Source organism: Pelobates fuscus, chromosome 13 (genome assembly GCF_036172605.1).
Source record: "Pelobates fuscus isolate aPelFus1 chromosome 13, aPelFus1.pri, whole genome shotgun sequence".
Classification (NCBI taxonomy): Eukaryota; Metazoa; Chordata; class Amphibia; order Anura; family Pelobatidae; genus Pelobates; species Pelobates fuscus.
The window spans coordinates 95,029,526-95,054,957 of record NC_086329.1 but is presented as its reverse complement, the minus strand read 5'-3'; the positions used below and the strand labels follow the sequence as shown (position 1 = coordinate 95,054,957).

General features: G+C 43.2%; 2 protein-coding genes across 2 annotated transcripts in view; both read right to left on the bottom strand.

Moving 5' to 3' along the window:
* The window catches only part of TMOD4 (tropomodulin 4), a 50,103-nt gene extending 41,827 nt beyond the window's left edge, over positions 1–8,276 (bottom strand). The window contains exon 1 of the mRNA XM_063439690.1: positions 8,174–8,276. The gene's annotated coding sequence lies outside the window, so the exon portion shown is untranslated. The remainder of the gene's footprint in view (positions 1–8,173) is intronic.
* Positions 8,277–9,314: 1,038 nt separating this feature from the next.
* VPS72 (vacuolar protein sorting 72 homolog) lies at positions 9,315–21,117 on the bottom strand. The gene is made up of 6 exons (XM_063439689.1): positions 20,930–21,117; positions 14,687–14,839; positions 13,646–13,766; positions 13,235–13,411; positions 11,902–12,046; positions 9,315–10,529 (listed from the first exon to the last, which is right to left on the bottom strand). Exons 1-6 carry the CDS (start codon positions 21,044–21,046, stop codon positions 10,145–10,147), a joined length of 1,098 nt encoding a protein of 365 aa, XP_063295759.1. The 5' UTR covers positions 21,047–21,117; the 3' UTR covers positions 9,315–10,144.
* Positions 21,118–25,432: the final 4,315 nt, after the last annotated feature.

Below are 25,432 nucleotides of genomic sequence, written 5' to 3'. Positions count from 1 at the left end.
ATTCGGCTCTTGTAGACTACATCTCCCATCATTATGGCTCTTATAGCCATAATGCTGGCAAAGCATCAGGGGAGATGTAGTTCGGAACATGTGGTGTCCCGAAGGTTACCTACCTCTGTAGTAGGATATCCAGGATGCTGCTGCAAAACGTATCTATACAATGTGCTAGCAAAGACATAGACTAAACAAACAAATAGAAAAACAATTCTCCCCCTATTATGGTACCCATTTCTCAGCATACAGGGCAATGCCAAAAGCATAGGGTACATGTCAAAGATTGAGTGAGGGGAGAGCTGGAGAACCCTTTTTTATAGCAACTGAAGCGCATGAGCTGTAGTTGCTGTGATTATTCCTTTTTTGTCATATCACACACGTTATCATGGAATGTATGTATGGAGATGTCAGTGCACTGGGAATTAACCTATTGTGTTGTCATATTACTGGTGGTGCGTCCTGCATGCAAGAACATATAAAGGGATTTAAAGTAACACTTTAAACATTAAAACTTGCTGTAGTGGTTATAGTGCCCGGATTTCCCCAGCACACCCCATAATTTAAGCAGTCAAACAGTTTTAGGATGGTCTCACTTCTTAACTGGCGCCTACTGGGCTCTGCTCCCTGCCTCCTCTACTTCCGACAGAGCAGTGCAGGACTTCGCTCACTGGCTGAGAACAATCAGCTGAGGCTCTCTATCTCTCTGAGGCCGATGAGTGCAGGGCTTAGGTCAGGAGACCTAATGAAAGCTCCTGCTTAGGATTTTGCAGCTTGCTGTCACAAGTAGAGGGGTCGCAGACCTACACCCGATGGCCCTACGTAAGCAGTCAAGCCTTCTAAAAATGTTTCAACTACTTACAATGGCTGGAACACTAGTCACTAGAACAACTACAGCTTATTGAATTTGTTCTGGTGAGTAGAATCATTACCTTCAGGCTTTTTCCTGTAAACACGGTCTTTTCAGAGAAAATGCAGTGTTTACATTACAGCCTAGTGATAACTTCACTGGCCACTCCTTAGATGGCTGCTAGAGGTGCTTCCTGGGGGCAGTGCTGCACAGTGTGACAGACATTCAGTATCTCCTGCCTCTGCATGCAGTCACTGAACTTTTCTCATAGAGATGCATTGATTCAATTCATCTCTATGAGGAGATGCTGATTGGCCAGGGCTGTGTTTGACTTGTGCTGGCTCTGCCCTGATCTGCCTCCTCCTTGTCAGTCTCAGCCAATCCTATGGGAAAGCATTGTGATTGGCTCAGACTACTTCTGATGATGTCAGCAGACAGGGGCAGCAGCTACAACCTTGAATACAAGTAAGATTTTACTATATTTAGGGAGGCAAGAGGGGGTTTTAACACTATAGGGTCAGGAATACATGTTTGTGTACCTGACCGTATAGTGCTCATTTAATTCACTAACCTGTAAATGTTTAGGACAGAGGAACTTAGTTTTATAACAATAAAATTCTGCCAAATCAGCTATTTTGGTCTAAGATTTGCAGATCTCTTGTTGACCCAACACAATTACTGATCTAATGAACAAAAAAAAATCCAGGCAGGTGTTAAGCTTCGGTTTAGGAATGTCTGTAAATTGGCACAACTGCCAAATTACTGGCTAATTAATATAGTTTAATGAACAGCAGTTTGTTCCTGAATATACATTTGGGAATGCGATCACGGAGAAAGTACTTAGCTGCATGTAGGTGAAGACAAATTGTAGAAACCAGCAGCCAGCCACGTGGAAAACCACAGTAATTTCTGTAAAATAAAACTGAGCGACGGCCTCCGCATGTGTTCAATTATATTACTAGAAAATCTCAATTAGTTTTATGTTCTCAGTCAATATCTTAAACACACAGAAATGATAAAGGGTCACCTTTCTCGGCCACCTCTCACAAAAATGAAGTGGAAACAACAATCATCATGGGAACCAGTAAAGTCAGCAGAAGAATCCCACAAATTTCCATTTTGAATAAAAACATTTTGAGCATTTTTGCTATTATTATAAGGATACTCACTAAATACCTACTAAAATGACTTTAGCTTAATGAAGCAGTTTTGGTGTATAGATAATGCCCCATTCAGTCTCACTGCTAAATTCTCTGCGATGTAGACCGGTGGGAGATATCCCGGTCCCCGCCAGACGGAGCAACCCACGCCCCATACCTCTCGGAGGACCCTGAAGACTACACAAGCTATACAGGAGCGGAGGTCTCCAAAATGGTGGACACATCAGACCCAGTTCCACACGGCACGCTGATACAGCAGCATGACCTGCAAGGCCCCAGCAACAAAGAAAGAGACACGCTTGATAGTTTTGACAGCTTCTGGGCCAAGCTGCTGACCCGTATTAGGCCAGCTATGACTGCCCCTATACCGACCGAACGGGACAAAGTGCACAGCGTGGGGATGCTTGGGAAACCTTTAAAGGATGCAACGCGGTCCTCCACCTCAGCCATCCACAAAAGATGCCCACCCGGGCTGAGAGCAACAAGGGACACAACATACAGGCACCGGCCACACATGTGGAGGTCCACAACACATAAGCGACGACACACAGCGAACAACCGCAGGACCCACCGCATCATCCGGACAGGGAAGGCCTTGGACCTCAATGGATCCCAGGCTCGTGGCAAGAAGGTACAAGCTCTTACACAGCGCCAGGGCTGGAGGGGTGTCTCACCTCCACGATGCAGCACTTGCCCCGCAAATGGACCGAGCCCAAACAAGAGAAATAACCCTTGCACGGGTGTCGGATGACTGCTCAACACACCATATCAAGGGGCTGCCATAGAAACCCGCAACCTGGGTCCATGAAGCCTATTCATATAAAAGGCAGTGTTTACATTGCTGCTTATGAAGACCTCTAGTTATAGTCAGACGGCCACTAGAGTCCAATGTCAGTGCTCTGCATGGAGTAGCTGAATGTTACCCATAGAGAACATGCGTTATATCCTGCCAATGCTTTCCTATGGAAAAGCATTGACTTAGCTGAGATCATTAATCATTCATCTCAGCTATGGAGGCGAGACAATATATATATTTTTTTTATCTCTCCAGTAGTATCTGCTTTTTTCCCCTCCACTGTATTGAGGCATAACCACAGCTATGCTTCAAGTATCACTGGAGTGTAAGTGGAATATTGGTATTGTGGTGTGAGCATGTCAAACAAAAACATTATGCAAAGTGTCATTTTCTTTGCTAGATATTACTTTTTCAGAGAAACATGAAGTGCCAGTAAACTATAGTAAAGCTGTTTTCTATTTTACAGAAATTTGTTATTAACAGATTTAAAAAAAAAAAAAAATTAAAATGCCTTCTCCGTGAACAGCTACAAGTCACAGTATCCAGCAGTTAAAAAAAAAAAAAAAAAAAAAAAAAAAAAAAAAAATTCTAATGGAGGAGTTAAAATTCCAAAAAGAAAAAAAGGAAGTCCGTAAGGAACGGTGTAAATTCATACACATGAGAATGATTAACTATCATCTCTTGAAACACAATCAAGCCCAGCTGGACGTGCCAGCGAGAGAGTTAGAGATTATCCCCTTAACTCCGCACCGCTGGATTCTGAAATCCTCTGACCTATTTAACCCTCTTGGACTTTGTAAAGTCCGACCATCACAGGGGAATGCAAAGCCGATGCTTGTGAATTTAAAAAAGTAACCACCAACATCGTCCTATAGCTCCAAGAATGGCACAAGGATGGCACTGAATTGCGATGACCACCTATTGCTCTATGAACCCCCACCCCCAAAAAATAAGGTCACCAATCGGCAATACAAACGGAGGCCTCATTTTAATTCTTTTGGATAATATTTCCAAATTATCACTATCTGTTAGAAAAACCTTTTCACATGATTGTTCTACAAAAATCCCCATAGACCTAAATCCTGACTTCTGTGGATAAATCATTCGAAGCTTTTTTTTTTTTTTTTCTAACAGATTGTAATAATTTGAAAGGCTTGTACAAAAGAATTAAAATGAGGCCCAAGTTGTCAGCTGAGTGGTTATTGTATTATACGCCGCAATTCAGAATATATTGCAGTATCAAAAAGTACATTCTCAGGAGAGCTGACAATTGGCAAGTAATGGAGTTTATATATAAAGAAGTACAAAAAGATCCCCTTGGGGTTATGTTTTTAATGGATGGTCCCATTAATTTGGATGCTCCGAGTTCTCTACATACTCCATAATACAGATGGATTTCTCTACAGCCTCTATAAAATACTTTTCGGTCCTTGAGTACAGAAGGTTAAGGGCTTCATCAAGTTAGAAGATCCATAAAACCAGGTCTATAATTGTCATCCGATGTCAGAAGAAACATGGGCTTGATGGCTGGTGCTAAGCCTTGCCATGTGTATCTCTTACGGTTTATGGCCTTTTGAAGAATAATGGGCACTGGGCATATTTGGGATACAGCACCGGGTGGGTTTCAAAGCAGAAAATCTTTATTGAAACCTCATGGATCTGTGACAATGCAAACATGCTGTGCATGCGATACAGTGCGCCCAACATAGCCCTAGCTGCAAGCTCACAATTTGAAAGAAAGATCTAAAAATAAACAAAAACACAAATACAAGCATGAGCTGGTCACAGGTCAAAAGGGAACACTGGGGGGGCGGGGCCGGACCGCCATGCTGAGTGGAAGCATGGAGAAAAAGCTCCTGCAAACTGCTCAAGTTTTTGGCCCTAAAGACCAGCAAAACGCTTGTTAAAAGCCAGAAACTTAAACACCAGTGAAAGAGGCAACCCTGGTCCCGAGGAGAGGCTTGCCACGAGGTTCTAGTCCCTCGGTGGGGCGATCCCAGCCGAATGTGATGGAGACCGCCCGGGCGGTGAGAGGGGTGGACGGCCGCCGCCCAGCTATCCTGCCCACCAGCGGTTTAGCTGAAACGCAAGGCTAGGCGGGTCTGGCCCTGTTTCCCCCCCCTATGGACCGGCGGGGGTGATCCCGGTCCCCACCCTGTGACCCAGTGAAGTGCCACAACACCAGCGAGAGTCCGCTCCCAAGATGGCGGAGACCACATGGCACCTCCGAAGAGAGGGCCGCCGGACGCACCCTCCTCTCCTGCTCCCATACAGGCGGAACGATGACCGCACCAAAGAGGGCACCGGCGAATAAGCACTTACCTCACACAAACTGGAGAGGAGCAGCATAACAACCCGACACACCAGAGCATAATGAACCCGAAGAGGGAACACGTTACAAGGCCTCGGACCAACCTGGCACACAGCCCAGTTCCCCGTTGAGAGCCTGAAACGGAAGATTGGCCCACCCACAGCCACTAAACCCGGAACTCACTACAGGCCCAAGTCTGGTGCTCGGCTGGAATACCATTGAACTTAGGAATGGAGCTGCGACCCCCCTTTCAGGTCACCCAATGGGACTATAAGCACAGAGGCAGCCATTAAGCATGTTACCACACTACAGCATACCACACTGCACACTAAGGGGTCATCCTGAATGCTGCCATAGACTCTTACCTGACTGTCGCTGGGTAAACATAGGGTGGCTATTTTAAGCATGTTTTAAGCATTTTTAAGCATATTAAGCGTTGAAGCACAATCTTTACTTTTGACACTGCTTTTCTGTTTTAAGCCTATGTACCTATCAAGCACTAAAAGCTCATTTACTCTAATGTACATCAACAAGTAACCCACATACATTACTATAAGCTTATGCATACCCATCTATGTTATTCAAATGCCTAACCAAGCATGTTCATCCTAACTACACGAGTTTGTTTCTTTCATGTCATTTAAAAAAAAAAAAAATGTGCCGTTTACACTGCCACGTATTTGTAACACCAAGAAAATGCCTGCAGTTGCTGTTGTGGCTCTGCATGATTATTGTTATTTGATGCACAAATAAAATAAAGAATTAAAAAAAAAAAAAAAAAAAAGGGAACACTGACATTAACCATGCTTCTCTCTCAAAAGTAACAAAAACTTTCCTATTATTGTATGGCTCAAATGGGCAGACCCTGAGAGCATGGTTTATGGTTTTAGTAACAGTAAAGGTCTTTATTGCAGCTTTATTTCAAGATATGTTATAATGACAGACCAACACATTTGACTTTTTTGTCTCAAATGCTTCCCATTCAAAATCCAAATTTTCAAGATTAGCCTAGGTAAAGCAGGGCTCGACAAATCCCAGGCACCATGGATGCAGAACATGAGATAGGAAGATATCTGTTCGGAATGGCCGTAGCAAAACGAGCTCAACAATATTATTTCAAACTGATACGAAACATACCTTTATGAGATTATTCTTTTTAGAAGCCAATAGGCTGAAGGTTTATTCATTAAAATGTAAATGGTGTAAACAGAAAATCAAAACAGCAAAATTGAGGCCACTATAGCTGCAGAGGAGAAATTTCCCAATTCCAAATTGCTGATTTTGTCCTAAATTGTGCAATCCGGCTTCCAAGTCACTGTGTAGTGTGTAAACCGTATTGTATTGAAGCATGTCCTTCTACCGTGTAATTTGTTGTGTATTCCATGGCACCCAGGCAACACTCAGGAATCCTGTGCCCTTCCCAAATGAGCCAGCTTTCAGATTACTAAAAGCTACTGACACAAGGTTTTACAGTATTCCAATAAAAATCTGCAGAGATTTTTATTTCTCATCTCACCAGGGAGGACAGGAATAGCAAAATGACATGACAGCTGTAACTTGACCAGGAAGACAAAAACGAATTCTTCAAAACTGGAGCCTATTTGCACTAGAAACCTACACACCAGTGACTAACGTTGCATTTCCTACCACAAGAGAACACACAAACTCCCCCAGCACTCAAAGTCTTTTGTAATTTGAGATATTGGCCCCATAGAAAAAAAATAAAACACAATTAAAATAATAATTTTATAGTGTATAACATTCAACGTCTATACTGCCATGGGACCCCTAAACACATGTGCTGCAGAAACAAAATATCACAGCATATATATCACGAACAACAAATGGCGCATGCGTGGCGATTGCAATCCCTGGGGGATCGTTTAATGTCCAGTTCAGCAGATCAGGATTTACACCCGCTAACAAACACACAGAGCAGCTGGTGTTTAAGGCAAAAGACGGCAGCTTTGGAAAGGGTTACCAGTTAAGATATTAAGGTCTTCCGTAAGCCTAGGAACAGAAAGCAGTAACTTACTGTTTTCTCAACGTTTAAAGGGCATATAGAACCCATTGCAAGCATGGAATTAATTAGATCACAACCTTTTAGCGTCAACATGGATCAAAAGCCCAGATTAAAAGATATGATTCATGTGTATACAGTTCATATTACATATTATTAGGGTGTGGTAGATACTAGCATGTCCACCACTACCAAACAGGGAATAAACAAAAAAAAAAATCATGTACAAAGATAACGATAACAGAAATGATAACAGTTATAATGTTAATGTGTTCTTTATAATGTTAGCTCTTCAGTACAGATATATCTCCTACATTTCTGACATTCAGGTTCAGTTCCTGGTTTAAACTGTTATGGATCACAGGTTATAGCGATCCCCTATGTTGTGACATGCCGGACATGTCACTTGTTCATAAAGGGTTAATGCTAGCAGCCACTGCCGTCCAGCATACTGAAAAGGAATTCGATCCCCCAAATCCTGCCGGACTAAGCAGTCTAGGCACATACACACAGCCCTCGAAACCGATATGGAAGTCATTTACTTGTGGAGTGACTGAGTGGGTTATTACCGGCATATAACCGACCACCTGCATGCAGAAATCATGCGATTTTCACATAATTCTTTTTTTGAAAAAAAACAAACAAAAAACAAAGACAAAAAAAAAAAACTATTTTTCCAAAACCAGTTACAAAAAACAAAATAAAAAACACCACATATATCACGGGTCCATGCCTAGCACAAGATAGTTAACCCTTTCAATATCACGTTTTTCACTTCAGTTCGATGACTGCAAGTAAAAACCTGTTTATTTTATGAACGGAGCGTGATTCATTTAAAACGGGGTTCTAAAGCCAAGCCTTGCAATCTAATGGTTTAATTATAGATCATAACTTTATTCGTAGTTTTATAGAACGCAGTAAGCACACAAAATATAATGAAATTAAGAAGGAACTTTTTGCTCTGGTACACAATCTGACTGTACACTATGTACCAGGGAGATTTAACAGCACTTTACACAGATCCATAGGAAAGATACACGCTTACCTTGTGACTTTCCTGCAGGCTATGTGAGGGTCTGTCAAAGCTGGGAAGGGGGATAACTCTGAGAAGGGGTGTGACTCAGCCTGTCATTTGGCTGCAGCTGGTACTCAGATCAACTCAGTGGCAGCCACCTACTGGCCAACTTGTAGAAATGCAACAAGGGCAACTTAGTCCCAAAACAAGAATCGGCTTATTCATAAAGCTGGCCCATTGACCGTGATGGAAAGGCAAAACTCATTGCATGAATCTGCGTGCCCATAAAAAGTCTACAAGCAGTTGCAGCTTTTTGCTTTTTAAATGGATTCAGTTATTTCAACAATATTTTACTGACAATCTTATTTATATTCCTTGCATTTCTGTGCCTTTTGTCTGAAATTTCATAATTCCCAGCATGCTGTTCACGTGTGGGTGTTAATTTTCAAATATTTTTAACATGTTAGAAGTTGTGTAGAGCTCATGTAAAATACAATTGAATTGTCTGTAGAATGGGATACCCACTGCAGTTTAGACTGCAAAAAACATTTAGGATTTTTTTTTTGTATGCCAAGCAGGTTTCATTTAAAAATTTTAACTTGTTTTGATTTTTTCAAATTAATACGGTGGTTTCTCTGATCTTTCCCTTTAAAAGACGTGTAATTCGTATTTCCTTGAGTCTGGTTTTAAAAGAAAAACTGTGAAAACGTAAAGTATAAACAGCAGAGTGATTGCTGGGGCAAATTGCTTGTTTTAATAGAATGCATGGCCTAGACTCTTTCACCACCCAACCCCCACCCAGTGGATAGACATGTGCAAAGAGAGTATTGCTGCTGTTAACATCTGAATAGGCATTCCTTAGAATGACACCTGTTCAATAGAATACGATTCCATAGATTCTAAGCTTTAGAATGGTCTGTCTCTCTCTATATTGAATATGCACTGAAACACTTCGCAGAGTCAACTAGCACAACAGAACCTTAGGCTTTTCCTGAACACAAACAGACAGAGAGGTGAATCCATGAAGTCTAAAATAGGTTAACACACCTGTTTCTATCCACCACAACTTCCTGAAATGTTTGTGTAGCTGGCCCCTGCCTGTAACTGATTTGCAGAATGCAGAGCAGGGTGATGGATCAAAATGTAAACAGACTGACAAAAGAAGACAGGATTATGGATTTCATTTGACAGAAGTAAACTGCTTTTATTGTTTGGCTCAAAGCAACGGACCAATGCTCATCTTTCCAGACACCCTGGATGTTAAGTTAAACTGCAGATATTTATTACAGGAGTGCCAAATGTGACCTCCTCATGAATAAACAGGGTAGTTCCACTGTAGCAGGAGTAGGAGATTAAATGTATTTGCAAATGTCCACTAGTTGAGCAAATAATTAGCTACCCCTGGTGAACCCCAGGAAATTAGGTTGGATTCAATATGTATTTTAGATGGTATTTGTTTAATGGAAGAGGGAAGAGATGTCTAACCAGAAAAAAATCTGGAAGAGATCCACATCTCGAGCTGGTTTACATGGGAAAATACTTTTTGAAGGAATCAATCCACAAACTGAGTAGGTGCTGGAGTGGTTCCACAGATTGAGAAGGTCCTGGAGTAGTTCCACGTGCTGAGTTGTTTATGTACAGAAGCCACATATCGAAAACGTTCTAGAGCAATTCCATAGCTTGGGTAGAGTATATCAACCTATTGGTTGGTTGAGAGAAAAGAAAACCAAGAGGGTCTTCAAAAATCAAACTCGAATGGACCGAGCAATTGCTAAAGATCCATCAAGACAACAGTCAGATGTCCACTGAGATACTGAACACTGAATCCTTTCACTGAACAATAATGTTGTCCCCCCTTCCCAAGATGACAAATAAATAAAATCAGCTAGTCAAAACTAGAAAAGTGTCTAGCAAGTGTCTTGCATCCTGCTGCTTAGCCTCTTTCCTAAATGAGGAGTAAATGTTAGGCAAACTGCAAGAGAGCTAGTAGGACGCAGTCCATTACGCTGTCTGTACACCTTGCTTGATGATAATTTTCTGCCTGGTGTTACGTTGGTTAGGATCGGCCGGTGCTGCTGAAGGTCCCATAGCAGCTGCCATGGCAGAGTTTGGGAGACCGTGGGCAGTGATGTATTTTTTGTAAGCTTCCCGGATGATTTTGAAGGCACGGGCATTGTAGTAAGGGATGTCTGTGATAGGATCCCTGTATTGGGCAGGTTTGTGGGTAACAGGACAGATCTCTCTGACCGGGAACTTTGCGTTCTTGTTCTTGGGGAAGAAACGGTCGAAAGTTTCATCTTCAGTGAAAGTGATGAAGGTGCGGGAACATTTGCTAGAGGAAGTGGTGATTTTATGGGTGGAGTCCCCCATCTGTTCCTGATCCAGCCTGCAAAGACAGCACAGTGTAAAATCAGCTATCTGTACTGAATTTCTAAGGTCTCATTTTTTTCATGACATTTTAAAGAAAATGTCATTTATTTTCCACAATTGCCTAGTAAAACCCTTTGCACAATCTTTAAGTTTCAACCATGGATCAACTCTTAATTATATATAGCACGCAAAGCCCTAACACTTCCAAAATCAAAACCAAATTTCTCCTAAAGACTTCCATAATAGCCCCAGTATCTAGCTCCCCAGATTCCACGCTACACTAATTACTGTGGCTTGTCAGTTTTGTAGTGATAACACATACTTTGCTATATTTGTTTAGACAGTAATTATCTTATAGTGAATTTTCAGTCTGTAAAGAGAAGCAATCTGCCATTACAGATCATTGTTCTGTAGTTTGCCTGGTTACAATTGCAAAGGGTGCAATTTAGTATTGATCAAATATCCTAAGTAATTATCTGCCGGCGACAGTCCTCCGTGACTTGACTAAATGTTACAAAAGTCTTAAAATATTCGTTCACAATGTATCGCATACAGAACGTTTTTTGTTTTCCAGATCATTGATTATGTCTAATGAATGTGGAAGGAGCAATGATCTGTCATTATACACAATCTTGTATTAAACAAAACAACAACAAAAAAATACTACATGCTATTTACGTCCCATCACCTTCTAAGATATTTTAATAAACTTATGTCGGACACGGAGCAGAACTCCCGCCGGGGCCACTAAGGGCCGTACATATTATATGCCTCCTTTACTTAAAATGCGGCACCTTGTCAAACATACTTTAAATGATTCAAAACAAAAGACTAAGACCAAAGACATGCTTTATATTTGGACTGGAGAAGAGCCTGTTTGTATATGTCCTCTGCAGGATAAATTAATTGCCAACCAGAAATATAATGACTTGTAGTAACAGAGAAAATGCCTTTATATTGTATGTTTGATGTACTTCTAACAGTACACGCCATTAAAGGTAATTGTAAGTAATTAGTGTTTTATGTGTTTACCAGTCAACAATACAAAAGGGGAACAAAATGAATTGATTCAGGCATACCCGGCTTAGGAATGCTGGAGGCTCCCTTGGGAGTATTGTTTTTCAATGCAATACATAAACCAATGACAAGTGAAACAGTTATAGTAAATGACAGAAGAACCCTCTTAACATAGTAAGTTCAAAGGTGCTGAAGCCATTATTGAAGACAAACTACAGGCAATTAAACACAGGTGTAATAGAGGAATTACATGGAATACTGAAACTATCTCCTATTCCAGATGCTCTTCCCGTTTCAACCTCACCATGAGAAGTAAATAATGACTGTTACAGACACAATAATAATATTATAATCTACCACACTGTAATTACCCTTCCACATCCACGTTCTCCTCCTTCACAGTTATGTCCGTTATTAGTGGCATTGCTACGGAGTGATAGCGGATGGTTGGGCCAACACATCGTCTTTTCTTCAAGACCTGCTTCTTTTTGTCAGCTTCCAGTCGCTCATAATTCTCTGTAGGGAGGGAACAAAGTATTCAGATCAGAGTGTGGTGGCTTACCGATAAATCACCGCGAATGTAGGAAGAAAAGGAGGGGGAGATATGTCAACGAATGTATTACCCAGTGCAAACATGGATTATGAAACGCTAACACTACATTATGCAAATGGTGGATAGATAAACAAAACCATGTGCTTAAATTAAGATGCCCCCACCTCTTTATAAGCAAACATACTATTCTCTATCCACATTCAGTGATAAACAAGAGTATCATAAAGTGGCTGTGCAATACTCTACATTCGTTGCAAAACATTGTTTAGATTTAGAGGATATTCCTCTTCGCCTCTGAAAGTTTACACAGTAAGCAGCGTGTGACGGTAAGCCAACTAAGCCAAACACAGACAGGAGAATATAATAGCAGCACAGAAATATAAATGGACGGTACAAAACTCTTTGGAAACCTGTTCCTTGACAGGACTGTGCAATGAACAACAGACCACCCATTTTGACGTGAAGATTTTGCTATGGCAGATAAAAAGAGTTTCTTACAGGAAGAGCAATGAAGCAGTGGAATTGTGTGCTTTAATAGCTGGCTTTATCAATGATTTGTCAGTGTCTGGATGCTTTTTAAGGAACACTATATGCACCAGAACTACAACAGCTTAATGTAGTGGTACGGGAAAAACAGCATGTCCCTAAAGCCTCAACAGGGTAAATGCAGCCTTTTTTGAGAAAGGGCAGAGGTTACATTGCTGCCTAATGCCTGTAGAGGCGGTCACTTGGACAGTCGTTCGATGGACTTACTGGGCATATTCTGGCAAAGATTGCAGGGCCAATGTTCAGTCTCCATGCTGTGCGTGGGAGACATTGAAGGCTGCCCAAAGAGACACACTTTTTTCCCTACTTTGTTGCACAACAGGAAATCACTTCAAATGGGGGTTTTCATGTTTGTCTAGATAAACAGCAGAAACTAAGTGAAAGGCTGAACTATATCACTATGTAATTGTTAGCCTTTACTACTCCAATAGAAAAGCCATTTCAGGCATCTACTACCTATTCTATATCATTTTTAGCCTTTGCCACTTCAAGGCTGTTGCATTTATCCTCTACCTATTTTGTATCACATTTCCACTCCCCAAGGTGGCAATTCTCCCGATACAGTTGTGTTATTCTGGCGTTTCTGTTAGTGATCACCAGCTTACCTAGTGAGCGTATGTTGATTTCCTCTGTGATTTTGGCCTCCTCAAGCAGTTCTTCCTGTGTCAATGGTCTGTCAGGATGAGGCCCCTTTTTCTTGCGAGATTGCACCTGCCGTTCTTGGACACGTAAAAAGGTCTGCCGCGTGTGCTCTGTTGTGGACTGGCGCATCTGCTTACGACCTGTAAGGGAGAACGTATTAAATGAGCGCTGTATACGTTTCCTTTCACCGCACCCTACTGTGTCCTTTTTAGATTTGCTTAATCACGACAGTGCATGAAATCCCAGGATATGATCCAGCTACTGTGATGTACGCTTCAACCGTTAAGGGACTGGGAAATTAACATTTAATAATTTGATTTGACTGCACTTCATACAGGCTTTTCCAAATGACGATTCACTGTCTTAACACTTACTGTCCACGGCATCTTCTGTGGCTTCCTGGGGGGCAGGCTTCTCCTGGCGGCTTTTCTGTGTGCTGCTGGTAGGTGCATCTGCTTTTGGCTTGGGTTTTGGTTTAAGGAGCTGAATTGGTTCCTATGTGTAAAAAAAAAAAAAGGCAAAAATGGTTAATATACATGTAGAATAAGTGTAATTTCCAAACATGACCAAATTCTTATGGAGGATTAAATGATTCACTGATCTTAACATTTAGGATACACAGTCACAGCAATTATAATGCCATTTTCAGAAATTTAGTTTGCAGATGGGACGAGAACACCGTTAGACCTATGAATAGTAAAATGTTCAGTTACTAACATGGATGGTCTCCATTTATTTTTAGCCAGAACCGTTAACAATACTTAATGTAAGGTTAATCACAGTCTTCAAGAATAGAAACTGCGATGGTAGGTATAGGCCTGTCTAAAGTAATGAACATTCCGGCTATTTGTTGGGCCCCAGTGCAGAGCGGAACCAGACATACCTTTTGTTACATCGCTTGGAGGATTGGTGGCTAACTGAGAAGCTTTGTTATTGAGTTTAGCCTTCCCGATGCCAGCTCTCTAGCACTAACCTACCCAAGCTTTAATTATCTACCCCAATGGAGAATCTCACTCCTACAAATGCACCTATACGTCTGTTATAATCCTTTAACATAAAATTACGTCTTGGCATGTGCTTGACAACTCGAAGTCCTTCTATAACAGAGCAAGGATCATTGTTCAAGGGTATAAGACACCGATTTATTATAGTCACGTTAGTAAGACTCAGTGTGGAGAAAAATAATGCAATACTACATCAACCAGACACTGCTGAGATATATCAACTGGGAGGTTCATGTAAGGGTACCTCCCATCCAGTGACCCTATAAAAGCTGCCATGTCACTTTAACAAAATTCTAAGACCCCGCTTTAGAATCTGGAGATCTTAAAGTCTGTGATGTGGTGAAATGGATAAAACAGCTATTTCTTTATCCTGGATAAACCAGTAGGGTAACGCAGTCGATGAGGTCTCACCTTGTAAGCTTTAGTCACCACTCTCCGCTTTCTCTTAGGCTCGTCTTCGTCATGGTCACTGGTCGGTTCATCTCCTTCATCGATATCAAAATCTGAATCCACCTCGTCCTCACTGGCCGAGCGATCTTCATTGTATTCATCATCACCTGATTCCTGGTCACCAGAAAAATATACATTGATCATATTAGAGGGTGTCCGTTTTAGTTATTAAATAGCCATAATATATATACACACACACACACAAACAATGCACTGATGACTGATTTACCAACAAAATTATTATTTGCAAGTCTCTTCCCAGAATTCCTGGCTGCAGCATAAGCACTGTATGTAAAGGAAATGTGTCACAAAAAAAAAAAAAATCTACTGAGTAGTCTTAGGGAAGTATTTGTACTAATTATGGTCTACTGACCTGCCTTCAACAAAGACTTAAGATCAAGTGTCCTCACTAACACACAACAAGGCCTGATCCCTGGGATCTCACTTTATCACTTGTCCCATCCTTAAAGGAACACTAGTCACCAGAAAAACTACAGCTTATTGAATTTGTTCTGGTGAGTATAATCATTCCTTTCAGGCTTTTTGCTGTAAACACGGTCTTTACAGAGAAAATGCAGTGTTTACATTACAGCCTAGTCATAACTTCACTGGCCACTCCTCAGTTGGCTGCTAGAGGTGCTTCCTGGGGCAGTGCTGCACACTGTGTCTCCACCCTCTGCATGCAGACACTGAACTTTCCTCATAGAGATGCATTGATCCAATTCATCTCTATGAGGAGATGCTGATTGGCCAGGGCTGTGTTTGGCTTGTGTTGGCTTTGCCCCTGATCTGCCTCCTTGACAGTCCCAGCCAAACCTACGGGACAGCATTGTGATTGGCTCAGAGAATCACTTCTGATGATGTCAGCTTGGCAGGCAGATCAGGGGAAGAAGCAGCAGCTGCAGACTTGAATAAAAGTAAGATTTTACTATATTTAGGGAGGCAAGGAGGGGCCAGCAGGGCTAGATGGTGGTTTTAACACTTTAAGGTCAGGAATATATGTTTGTGTTCCTGATCCTATAGTGTTCCTTTAAAGGGTTAATCAAAGTAGCATAACCACTACAGCGTATACAGTTTCCCAGTAATGGTTGTATGCAATGATGGTAAAGTGCATCTTGTTTCAGCTGAACTCTGATGCCTATCCCACCAGCCATTCATTACTGAGAGCGTCAGTGTGTGCAGGGTTTCAAACTAAACCACTGCACATAAAGACTCATAGAACCATGACCACATCAGATCAATGAAATGCTCATGGTGCTTGGAGTAACCCTTTAACATCTTCAACCTTCTCCTCCTCCTCTTCTTGTATCCTTAAAGCATCACTCAAACATGATGCAATAACTACTAACCTGAAAAATTCCCTCTCTAAAAACCATTCCATCTCCTCACTTCCCATTCCCTCGAAAATTATTGAATGAATTGCATTGCAAACACTTCATTATGTTAACAATGTGCCTCTAATGAATGCTTCATCAGACTCCTTCTAGCCTCAAGTCTTTTAACAAAGGCCTTGAAAATCAGTTTGTTTTGAAATCATATTGAACGACGGACCGGTTATTCTTCCTAAAACATTCTGTCATGACTCTTACTATAGCAAAAGCCTCCCTATCAAACCACGATGAGTAACCTCCCTATCAAACCACAATGAGCAAAGAAAACGGAAAAAGAAAAGAAAAATGCCCCACTGTTTCTTTGTACATCCCTAGCGGACCCAAAACAAATACAAAAAGCGGGTCGACAAGTCTACACGCATGAATCCAGTTAAAGGCAACCCCATAACAACACAAGCTTAATATACCCCCCTTAAATCGTTATGTAGGGGTGCTGTCAGACTATCAGTGGGTGCACATTGACAAAAATAGTACACTCCTGAAGGTAATAAGGTGTCCAGACACTCCTAACCCTATAACAACTTAAATTGTTATAAGGGTGGGAGTGTTCCTTTAAAGCATGAACCTATCTACATCAATTTCATGGGATATTTAGAGTGGAGTGTCATGGCAAAATTAAGACACCATGGACTGAATGGCTTTCTATCGGAAAGAAACAGAACAAACAGTGGACAAAAGACAGAATCACGCTTCTTTCTAATTCATAAAGAGGTTTGAGCTTTGAATTGCTTTAAATTGGGGCTAATCACGAAAGTGAGAATTGCTGGAATTTCATAGTGAATTCCAAATTTAAAGCGTTAACCACCACGACCACTCCTGCTTTTAGAATTCCTACTTTTGTGCTGGAGTATAGCTCATGCGCAGTACGAATGCCATGAGGGCGACGTTCATTAGGCCCTCCCATAGGAATGCATAGCTTTAATGCTTTCCTATGGGGATTTCACGGACGCTGGATGTCCTCATGACAGCAACTTTGGCAGTCTTACTCCTTCAAGGTAATACTGCAGTTTCTGAAAAACGGTCATTATTTACATTGCAGGACTAAGTGGGACAGGGACACCGCACCCAGACCATTTCAATGAGATGAAGTGGTCTGGATGACTATAGTTCCCTGTAAGGAAACTCTTTAAAATGTTTGTGCAAGCAGCATAACCACTGCAGCCAACTGTAGTGGTTATGATGCTATGAGTACCTGTGTGCTGTTTCCCGATACTGGGGCAAACCAATTTACAATGGTTTGGCTTCCCTACTGGACCACCAGTAAAGTCAGTGATGCAGAAACCAGATGCCAATCCCACCGGTCATTCGTGGACTGTTAGAATCAGATGGGTGCTTTCAACTAATGAATGGCAAGCCAGCCAGGAACTTGTTTCGGACTGGCTGATGATGTACTAATGACACTGCCATGGGTGAAGTTATACCTCTTGCAGCATCATTAAATATCTCTGTATGTGAAACACTGTACCTACAGATTCCAAGCACCACGAGCACTTCAAATCACTTAAACAGTCATGGTGCTTGGAGTGACCCTTGGAGGTCAAAATACCCAAACTGACATCAAAACTGACTTTGAGAGTTTTTTCAATTCAACATTTTGGCCTAAATTTGGTCATTTATTTTGAATACTTGTCAATTCTCACTTCATAAATAACCTGACCTCTGTTCCCACTAAGTGCTTTTATGAAGTGGAGTTGTCTTCTAACTTACATTTTAAGAGCCATAGATGCCCGAGATACCCCTTAAAGGGAAACTATAGTGTCAAGAAAACAAACTGGTTTTCCTGGCACTGTAGCTTTCCCCTTCTGTCAAGGCCCACCCCATGGTGCAGAAGGGGTTAATAACCCTTTCTGTCACTTACCTGGGTCCAGCAACCTGGGTCCATGCCCCTCGATGTTGGCTCAGCTCCGCCCACGCTCCTCCCCCACCGCAGGAGAATTCATGTGCGGCAATGGCTGAGATCGCATTAGGATCTCCTCATTTGAAAGCATTATTCAATGTTTTCCTATGGGGATTCCGTTCTTAGTCATTCAAGAACCGAGAAGTCCCTCTAGTGGCTGTCTGGTAGGACTTAACCCTGCAAGGTCATTATTGCAGTTTATAAAAATAAGCTAAAGGGTGTCTACAGAGCCCCTTTAAAAGCACAATGTATTACTCTAAACACCATGACCACTTCAGTGATTTGAAGAGATCAAGGTGGTAACAGTATATATATGTGCAGTGTGTCTGCTTGAAATACTGCACATACAGAGATATTTTAAGATTGTTTGCTGGGGGCTAGTTGCACCCACAGCAGATGATATTGAATCCCTCAGTTCCAAGTTGTCTAATGTCAATTATGTGCATATGTAACATTGGTCATCAGAGCGCACTGCACGCTCCCAACAGACGATAAAAATCTTCTCTTTGTAGGCAGAGCACCTGCAAGTGTAAGCTAGATCTCCCACATCCCTCCACTGCTCAAAGTCTTTATTTCCCCTCTGTCCACTTCCCCCACTCCCTCGTCCGCCCAGAGCATGGCGCATGCGCTTCAAGTCGACAATCGGTCGTCACAGGTTTATCATGGAGATTGGACTGCGTGCGGCCCCACAGGCTGTATATCCTTTAGATCATCCATGTCAATCTCGCGGCCCACAACTAATATTTATGCGGCCCACGGCGAGGGAGCGCTGAGCGCTCAGCTCCCCACAGTGATGTCGGGAGCCGGAATATGACGTCACTCCAGCTCCCGGCATTGCGGCATGTGAAGGAGCTGAGCAGGGAGAGCTTACACTCAGCGCTCCCTCACTGTCTGTCCGCCCCCCTGCCTGCCCAGCAGCCCCACTAGACCCCAGGTAAGAAACCAACCCAGTCTGTGTGTGCAGAGGTGTATGGCTGCCTGTGTGCGCAGAGGTGTATGGCTGCCTGTGTGCGCAGAGGTGTATGGCTGCCTGTGTGCGCAGAGGTGTATGGCTGCCTGTGTGCGCAGAGGTGTATGGCTGCCTGTGTGCGTAGAGGTGTATGGCTGCCTGTGTGCGCAGAGGTGTATGGCTGCCTGTGTGCGCAGAGGTGTATGGCTGCCTGTGTGCGCAGAGGTGTATGGCTGCCTGTGTGCGCAGAGGTGTATGGCTGTCTGTGTGCGCAGAGGTGTATGGCTGTCTGTGTGCGCAGAGGTGATTGGCTGTCTGTGTATGGCTGTCTGTGTGCGCAGAGGTGATTGGCTGTCTGTGTATGGCTGTCTGTGTGCGCAGAGGTGATTGGCTGTCTGTGTATGGCTGTCTGTGTGCGCAGAGGTGATTGGCTGTCTGTGTATGGCTGTCGGTGTGCGTGTATGGCTGTCGGTGTGCGTGTATGGCTGTCGGTGTGCGTGTATGGCTGTCGGTGTGCGTGTATGGCTGTCGGTGTGCGTGTATGGCTGTCGGTGTGCGTGTATGGCTGTCGGTGTGTATAGGTGTATGGCTGTGTGTGTGTCTGTCAGTCAGTGAGTGTATGTGTCTGTCAGAGTGATTCTGTCTGTCTGTCAGTCAGTGAGTGTGAGGGTTTCAAGGAGTAACGGGAGGATCCGCTTTTTTAAGGTGTGGATGGGGCCATTTGGGGTATGCCAGAGGCCGGTCTCCGGACACTGCTTGTTGGCTGTTTTTTTTTTTTTTAAACAGAGGCAGGGGTTTAGTAGACGAGAGGAGGGGGTTGTTGTTTAGTAGAGGGGCTGGGGTTTAGTAGTTTAGTAGATGGGCTGGGGTTTAGTAGATATGGGGGTTTGTTGTTTAGTAGAGGGGCTGGGGTTTAGTAGATATGGGGGGTTTGTTGCTTAGTAGCGGGGGACTGGGGTTTAGTAGATATGGGGGTTTGTTGTTTAGTAGAGGGGCTGGGGTTTAGTAGATATGGGGGTTTGTTGTTTAGTGGAGGGGCTGGGGTTTAGTAGATATGGGGGTTTGATGTTTAGTAGAGGGGCTGGGGTTTAGTAGATATGGGGGTTTGTTGTTTAGTAGATATGGGGGTTTGTTGTTTAGTGGAGGGGCTGGGGTTTAGTAGATATGGGGGTTTGTTGTTTAGTGGAGGGGCTGGGGTTTAGTAGATATGTGGGTTTGTTGTTTAGTAGAGGGGCTGGGGTTTAGTAGATATGGGGGGTATGTTGTTTAGTAGAGGGGCTGGGGTTTAGTAGATATGGGGGGTTTGTTGTTTAGTAGCGGGGGACTGGGGTTTCGTAGATATGGGGGTTTGTTGTTTAGTAGCGGGGGACTGGGGTTTCGTAGATATGGGGGTTTGTTGTTTAGTAGAGGGGCTGGGGTTTCGTAGATATGGGGGTTTGTTGTTTAGTGGAGGGGCTGGGGTTTAGTAGATCTGGGGGTTTGTTGTTTAGTAGAGGGGCTGGGGTTTAGTAGATCTGGGGGTTTGTTGTTTAGTGGAGGGGCTGGGTTTTAGTAGATATGGGGGTTTGTTGTTTAGTAGAGGGGCTGGGGTTTAGTAGATATGGGGGTTTGTTGTTTAGTAGAGGGGCTGAGATATAGTAGATATGGGGGTTTGTTGTTTAGTAAAGGGGGTGAAAGTGTACGTGTTTTGTTTTGTTGTGGCGCAGTAAAGGTAAACCTTGTTTATTTGGCCCTTGCTGGCCTTTGAGTTTGACATGCTTGCTTTAGATTGTAAGCTCATGGGCTTACTCTCTGCATGAGGGCGCTTCAATGGCTGGGCTCTCTGTCCCCCCTCATTGTACAGCGCTGCAGTCTGTGTTGGCGCTGTATAACTGGCAGTGATTATGATGAAAGCTGGACTCGGTGTCACTCCATATCTCCTATCACAGTCAGCACACACGGCTGGCTGGGAGTGATGGGGAACTCACCTCGTTGAAGCCCCCGTAGGTGGTTTTGTAGAAGTCGTCCTCCTCCTCCGCGCTGAGCAGGCCGGACATGCGGTTTCCCGCCGTTTTCCGGGGGGCTCGGCTCTCCGCGAGGCTCATGGCTGCGGCTCCCGGGGATCGATCGACTGATCGGCCAGCGACTGAGCGGGTCTACCGAACAGGACTGCCAGAGAGTGCCGAGCGCACAGCCAATCGGAGGACGGTGGGAGAGTGACGTCAGAGAGACACGTCGGCCATTCACTCGTGCCAACCACAAGATGGCGCCATTAGCCTCCCTGGATCACAACCATGTCTATGATCACAACAGCAGAACATGGGAATGGGACCAGCTCACACCATATATAATATAATATACAATAACACTATATATATAATATACTATAACACTATATATATATATATAATAATATACAATAACACTATATATATAATAATATACAATAACACTATATATAATATACTATAACACTATATATATAATATACTGTACAATACAATAACACTATTATACAGGGCTATATATAATATACACATTATACAGGGCTATATATAATATACACATTATACAGGGCTATATATAATATACACATTATACAGGGCTATATATAATATACACATTATACAGGGCTATATATAATATACACATTATACAGGGATATATATAATATACACATTACACAGGGCTATATATAATATACACATTACACAGGGCTATATATAATATACACATTACACAGGGCTATATATAATATACACATAATACAGGGCTATATATAATATACACATTATACAGGGATATATATAATATACACATTACACAGGGCTATATATAATATACACATTACACAGGGCTATATATAATATACACATTACACAGGGCTATATATAATATACACATTATACAGGGCTATATATAATATACACATTATACAGGGCTATATATAATATACACATTATACAGGGATATATATATATATATATATATAATATACACATTACACAGGGCTATATTTAATATACACATTATACAGGGATATATATATATATATATAATATACACATTACACAGGGCTATATTTAATATACACATTATACAGGGATATATATATATATATATAAAGGCCAAATAATTGAAAGCAACTAATCACAGTGTTATGAGTCAAATTACACAGCATGGCAAAATTCCAAAGAACTTTACCACACTCAGGGCCGGCCTTAGGCATTTAGACGCCCTGTGCGAAAAATCTTCACAGCGCCCCCCCCCCGTCATCCATGTATGCTGTAATGTTTGTGTTGTCTGTGTATGTGATAGTAGGTGTGATGACGGTGTGTGATATGTATGCTATGTGTGATATTTGTAATGGGTGTATTAACAGTGTGTGATATGCGTGTATTGGTTGTATGTGACACACACACACACAGAGTCAGACGGCCATACACACACACAGGAAGACAGTCATACATACACACACACACACACACAGACACACAAAGGCAGACAGTCTCACACACACACAGGCAGACAGTCAGTCATACACACAGACACAGACAGTAATACACACACACAGAGGCAGACAGTAATACACACAGACACACACACAGAGGCAGACAGTAATACACACAGACACACAGTGGCAGTCATACACACACACAGACACACACAGGCAGACAGTCAGTCATACACACAGACACAGACAGTAATACACACAGACACAGACACACACAGAGGCAGACAGTAATACACACAGACACACACAGTCACACACAGAGGCAGACAGTCATACACACACACACAGACACACACAGGCAGACAGTCATACACACACACACACAGACACACACAGGCAGACAGTCATAAACACACACACAGACACACAGAGGCAGACAGTAATACACACACACACACACACAGAGGCAGACAGTAATACACACAGTGGCAGTCATACACACACACACAGACAGTAATACACACAGACACACACAGAGGCAGACAGTAATACACACAGACACACACAGTCACACACAGAGGCAGACAGTCATACACACACACACAGACACACACAGGCAGACAGTCATAAACACACACACAGACACAGGCAGACAGTCATACACACAGACACACAGTGGCAGTCATACACACACACAGACACACACAGGCAGACAGTCAGTCATACACACAGACACAGACAGTAATACACACAGACACACACAGAGGCAGACAGTAATACACACAGACACACACAGTCACACACACAGGCAGACAGTCATACACACACACACAGACACACACAGGCAGACAGTCATAAACACACACACAGACACACAGAGGCAGACAGTAATACACACAGACACACACACAGAGGCAGACAGTAATACACACAGACACACAGTGGCAGTCATACACACACACAGACACACACAGGCAGACAGTCAGTCATACACACAGACACAGACAGTAATACACACAGACACACACAGAGGCAGACAGTAATACACACAGACACACACAGTCACACACAGAGGCAGACAGTCATACACACACACACAGACACACACAGGCAGACAGTCATAAACACACACACAGAGGCAGACAGTCATACACACACAGACAGTAATAAACACAGGCAGAGAGTCACACTCACCTGACAATCCCACAGTTACCTGTGGAGTTCATTGTGGAGGCAGTGCAGCTCCTGGTGACTGTTTGGTGGGGAAGCAGGGACTCCTTCCTGCTTCCCCTGCAGCAGTTTTCCGGCGCTTTTAGCTCCGCCCCCGCTGCAAATTTGAAAAAAAAAAAAAAAAAACAGCTCGCACACCCCTAAGGCCGGCCCTGACCACACTGTTAATTTTTTTGGGTGTGAGGATGACGAGGGGCTTGGGGACCCCTAGCCACCTTAATTTTAGCCCCCACCCTTCGCCCATGGGTGGGAGCTGCGGGTGGGGAGGACAATAGATCCCCCCCCTTATTTTCATTTAGGGCCCCCATCCGCCGCTCATGAGTGGGAGCCTGGGGGAGGACAATAGGTGTCCCCCCCATTTTCATTTAGGGCCCCAACCTGCTGATCATGGGTGGGGGCCGGGTGGGAGGACAATAGGTCCCCATCACCCCATTTTCATTTAGGGCCCCCACCGGCTGTTCATGGGTGGGGGCCGGGGGAGGACAATAGGTCCCCGTATTTTCATTTAGGGCCCCCACCCGCCACTCATGGGTGGGGGCCGGGGGAGGACAATAGGTTCCCCCCATTTTCATTTAGGGCCCCCACCCGCTGCTCATGGGAGGACATGGGGAGCTTAGGAAGTGGCGGGGAGCACTGCTCCCTGCCGCTTCTGTTTTTACATATTACAAGGAGGGAGCTGCGCGCTGGTAGCTCCCTCCTTGTAATAAACCGAATGAACGAAAAGGAAATTTCTATAGAATAGAAATTTCTATTCATTTATTCGTCTTTCTGACGAATGAATGGAGGAAATTCCAGTTCGCATGCCCAAGTGTTTAACCGAGCATGCGCGGGAATTTCATAACGCTATCTAGTGTGGGCAGGTGACGTGTGCCACAGGGACTTCACATACCCACACAAAGACGGCGGTGCCCAGGACATAGGTCTGGGCATGAAAAAAAAATAGGTAATATGGGGGCTTAGGGGCATTTGGGGGTAACTAAGGGGTCAATTAGAAGTAGTGGAGTCAGGAGGGGGGGTTAAAAAGAAATGTGATTCGGCCATGACAGTGCCGCTTTAAGTGCCTAATTCTTTTTAACATCTTTATTTTAGTAACTTCTACAGTCTGTCACAAAACCTCAGGGAATAAACACAGGTTGATCTGACAGAATCTCACCCATCTTTACTAATGAACGTAGAGACATGGCTGAACATCTTCAGTTTTAGGTCAATGTAAGAAAAAGAAAAAAAAAAAAAATCAGGTGTTTGAAGGTTGGCTAGTTTGGTCTAAAATTAGCATTTTTCGATACTGGTTTTAGTGAATATCCATGAATAAGACTAAACAATTGTTACGTACACTAAAAACATTATAACCAATCCAAAGCACTGTATATTAGCTATAGTGGCAGAAGTCCTCCCCAGGCAACACTGGTGCTTTAACCGTAAATTGGAAGTTCCCATTCTGCTTCAGCAATACAATACAAAAAAAAAAAAGTGACTCGATCCTCATTATCCTACAGAGCACCGGATTATGGAATAGTCTCTCAATACAGCGTGTCGATCATAGGGTGGGAGAAACGGATGATCTCTTGTCCCAGAGGTGCCCAGCAACAGTCAAAGGCACACATGCCCCGTCACACCCCTCTGGGCCAGTGGGGGTGATCCCAGTCCCCCCGTGGAAGGCTACCCCGATGTTGGAACGCATGAGGCAGCAGCATGAGCGGGGACACCACATGCATCAACGTTCCCAGCAAGATTCAACTCGATGTCCAGGTCAAGTTGGAAAACAAATTACACAAGTATGACCCACTTCAGTCGAGCATCAGTTCCC

Excerpts from the sequence above, each read along its gene's own strand:
- VPS72 (XM_063439689.1), bottom strand. The coding sequence starts at position 21,046 with ATGAGCCTCGCGGAGAGCCGAGCCCCCCGGAAAACGGCGGGAAACCGC. Across the intron at positions 13,412-13,645 it reads CACAGAAGATGCCGTGGACA|GTCGTAAGCAGATGCGCCAG; the intron begins GTAAGTGTTAAG and ends TCTCCCTTACAG. Across the intron at positions 10,530-11,901 it reads GAGAACGTGGATGTGGAAGG|GCTGGATCAGGAACAGATGG; the intron begins GTAATTACAGTG and ends CTGTCTTTGCAG.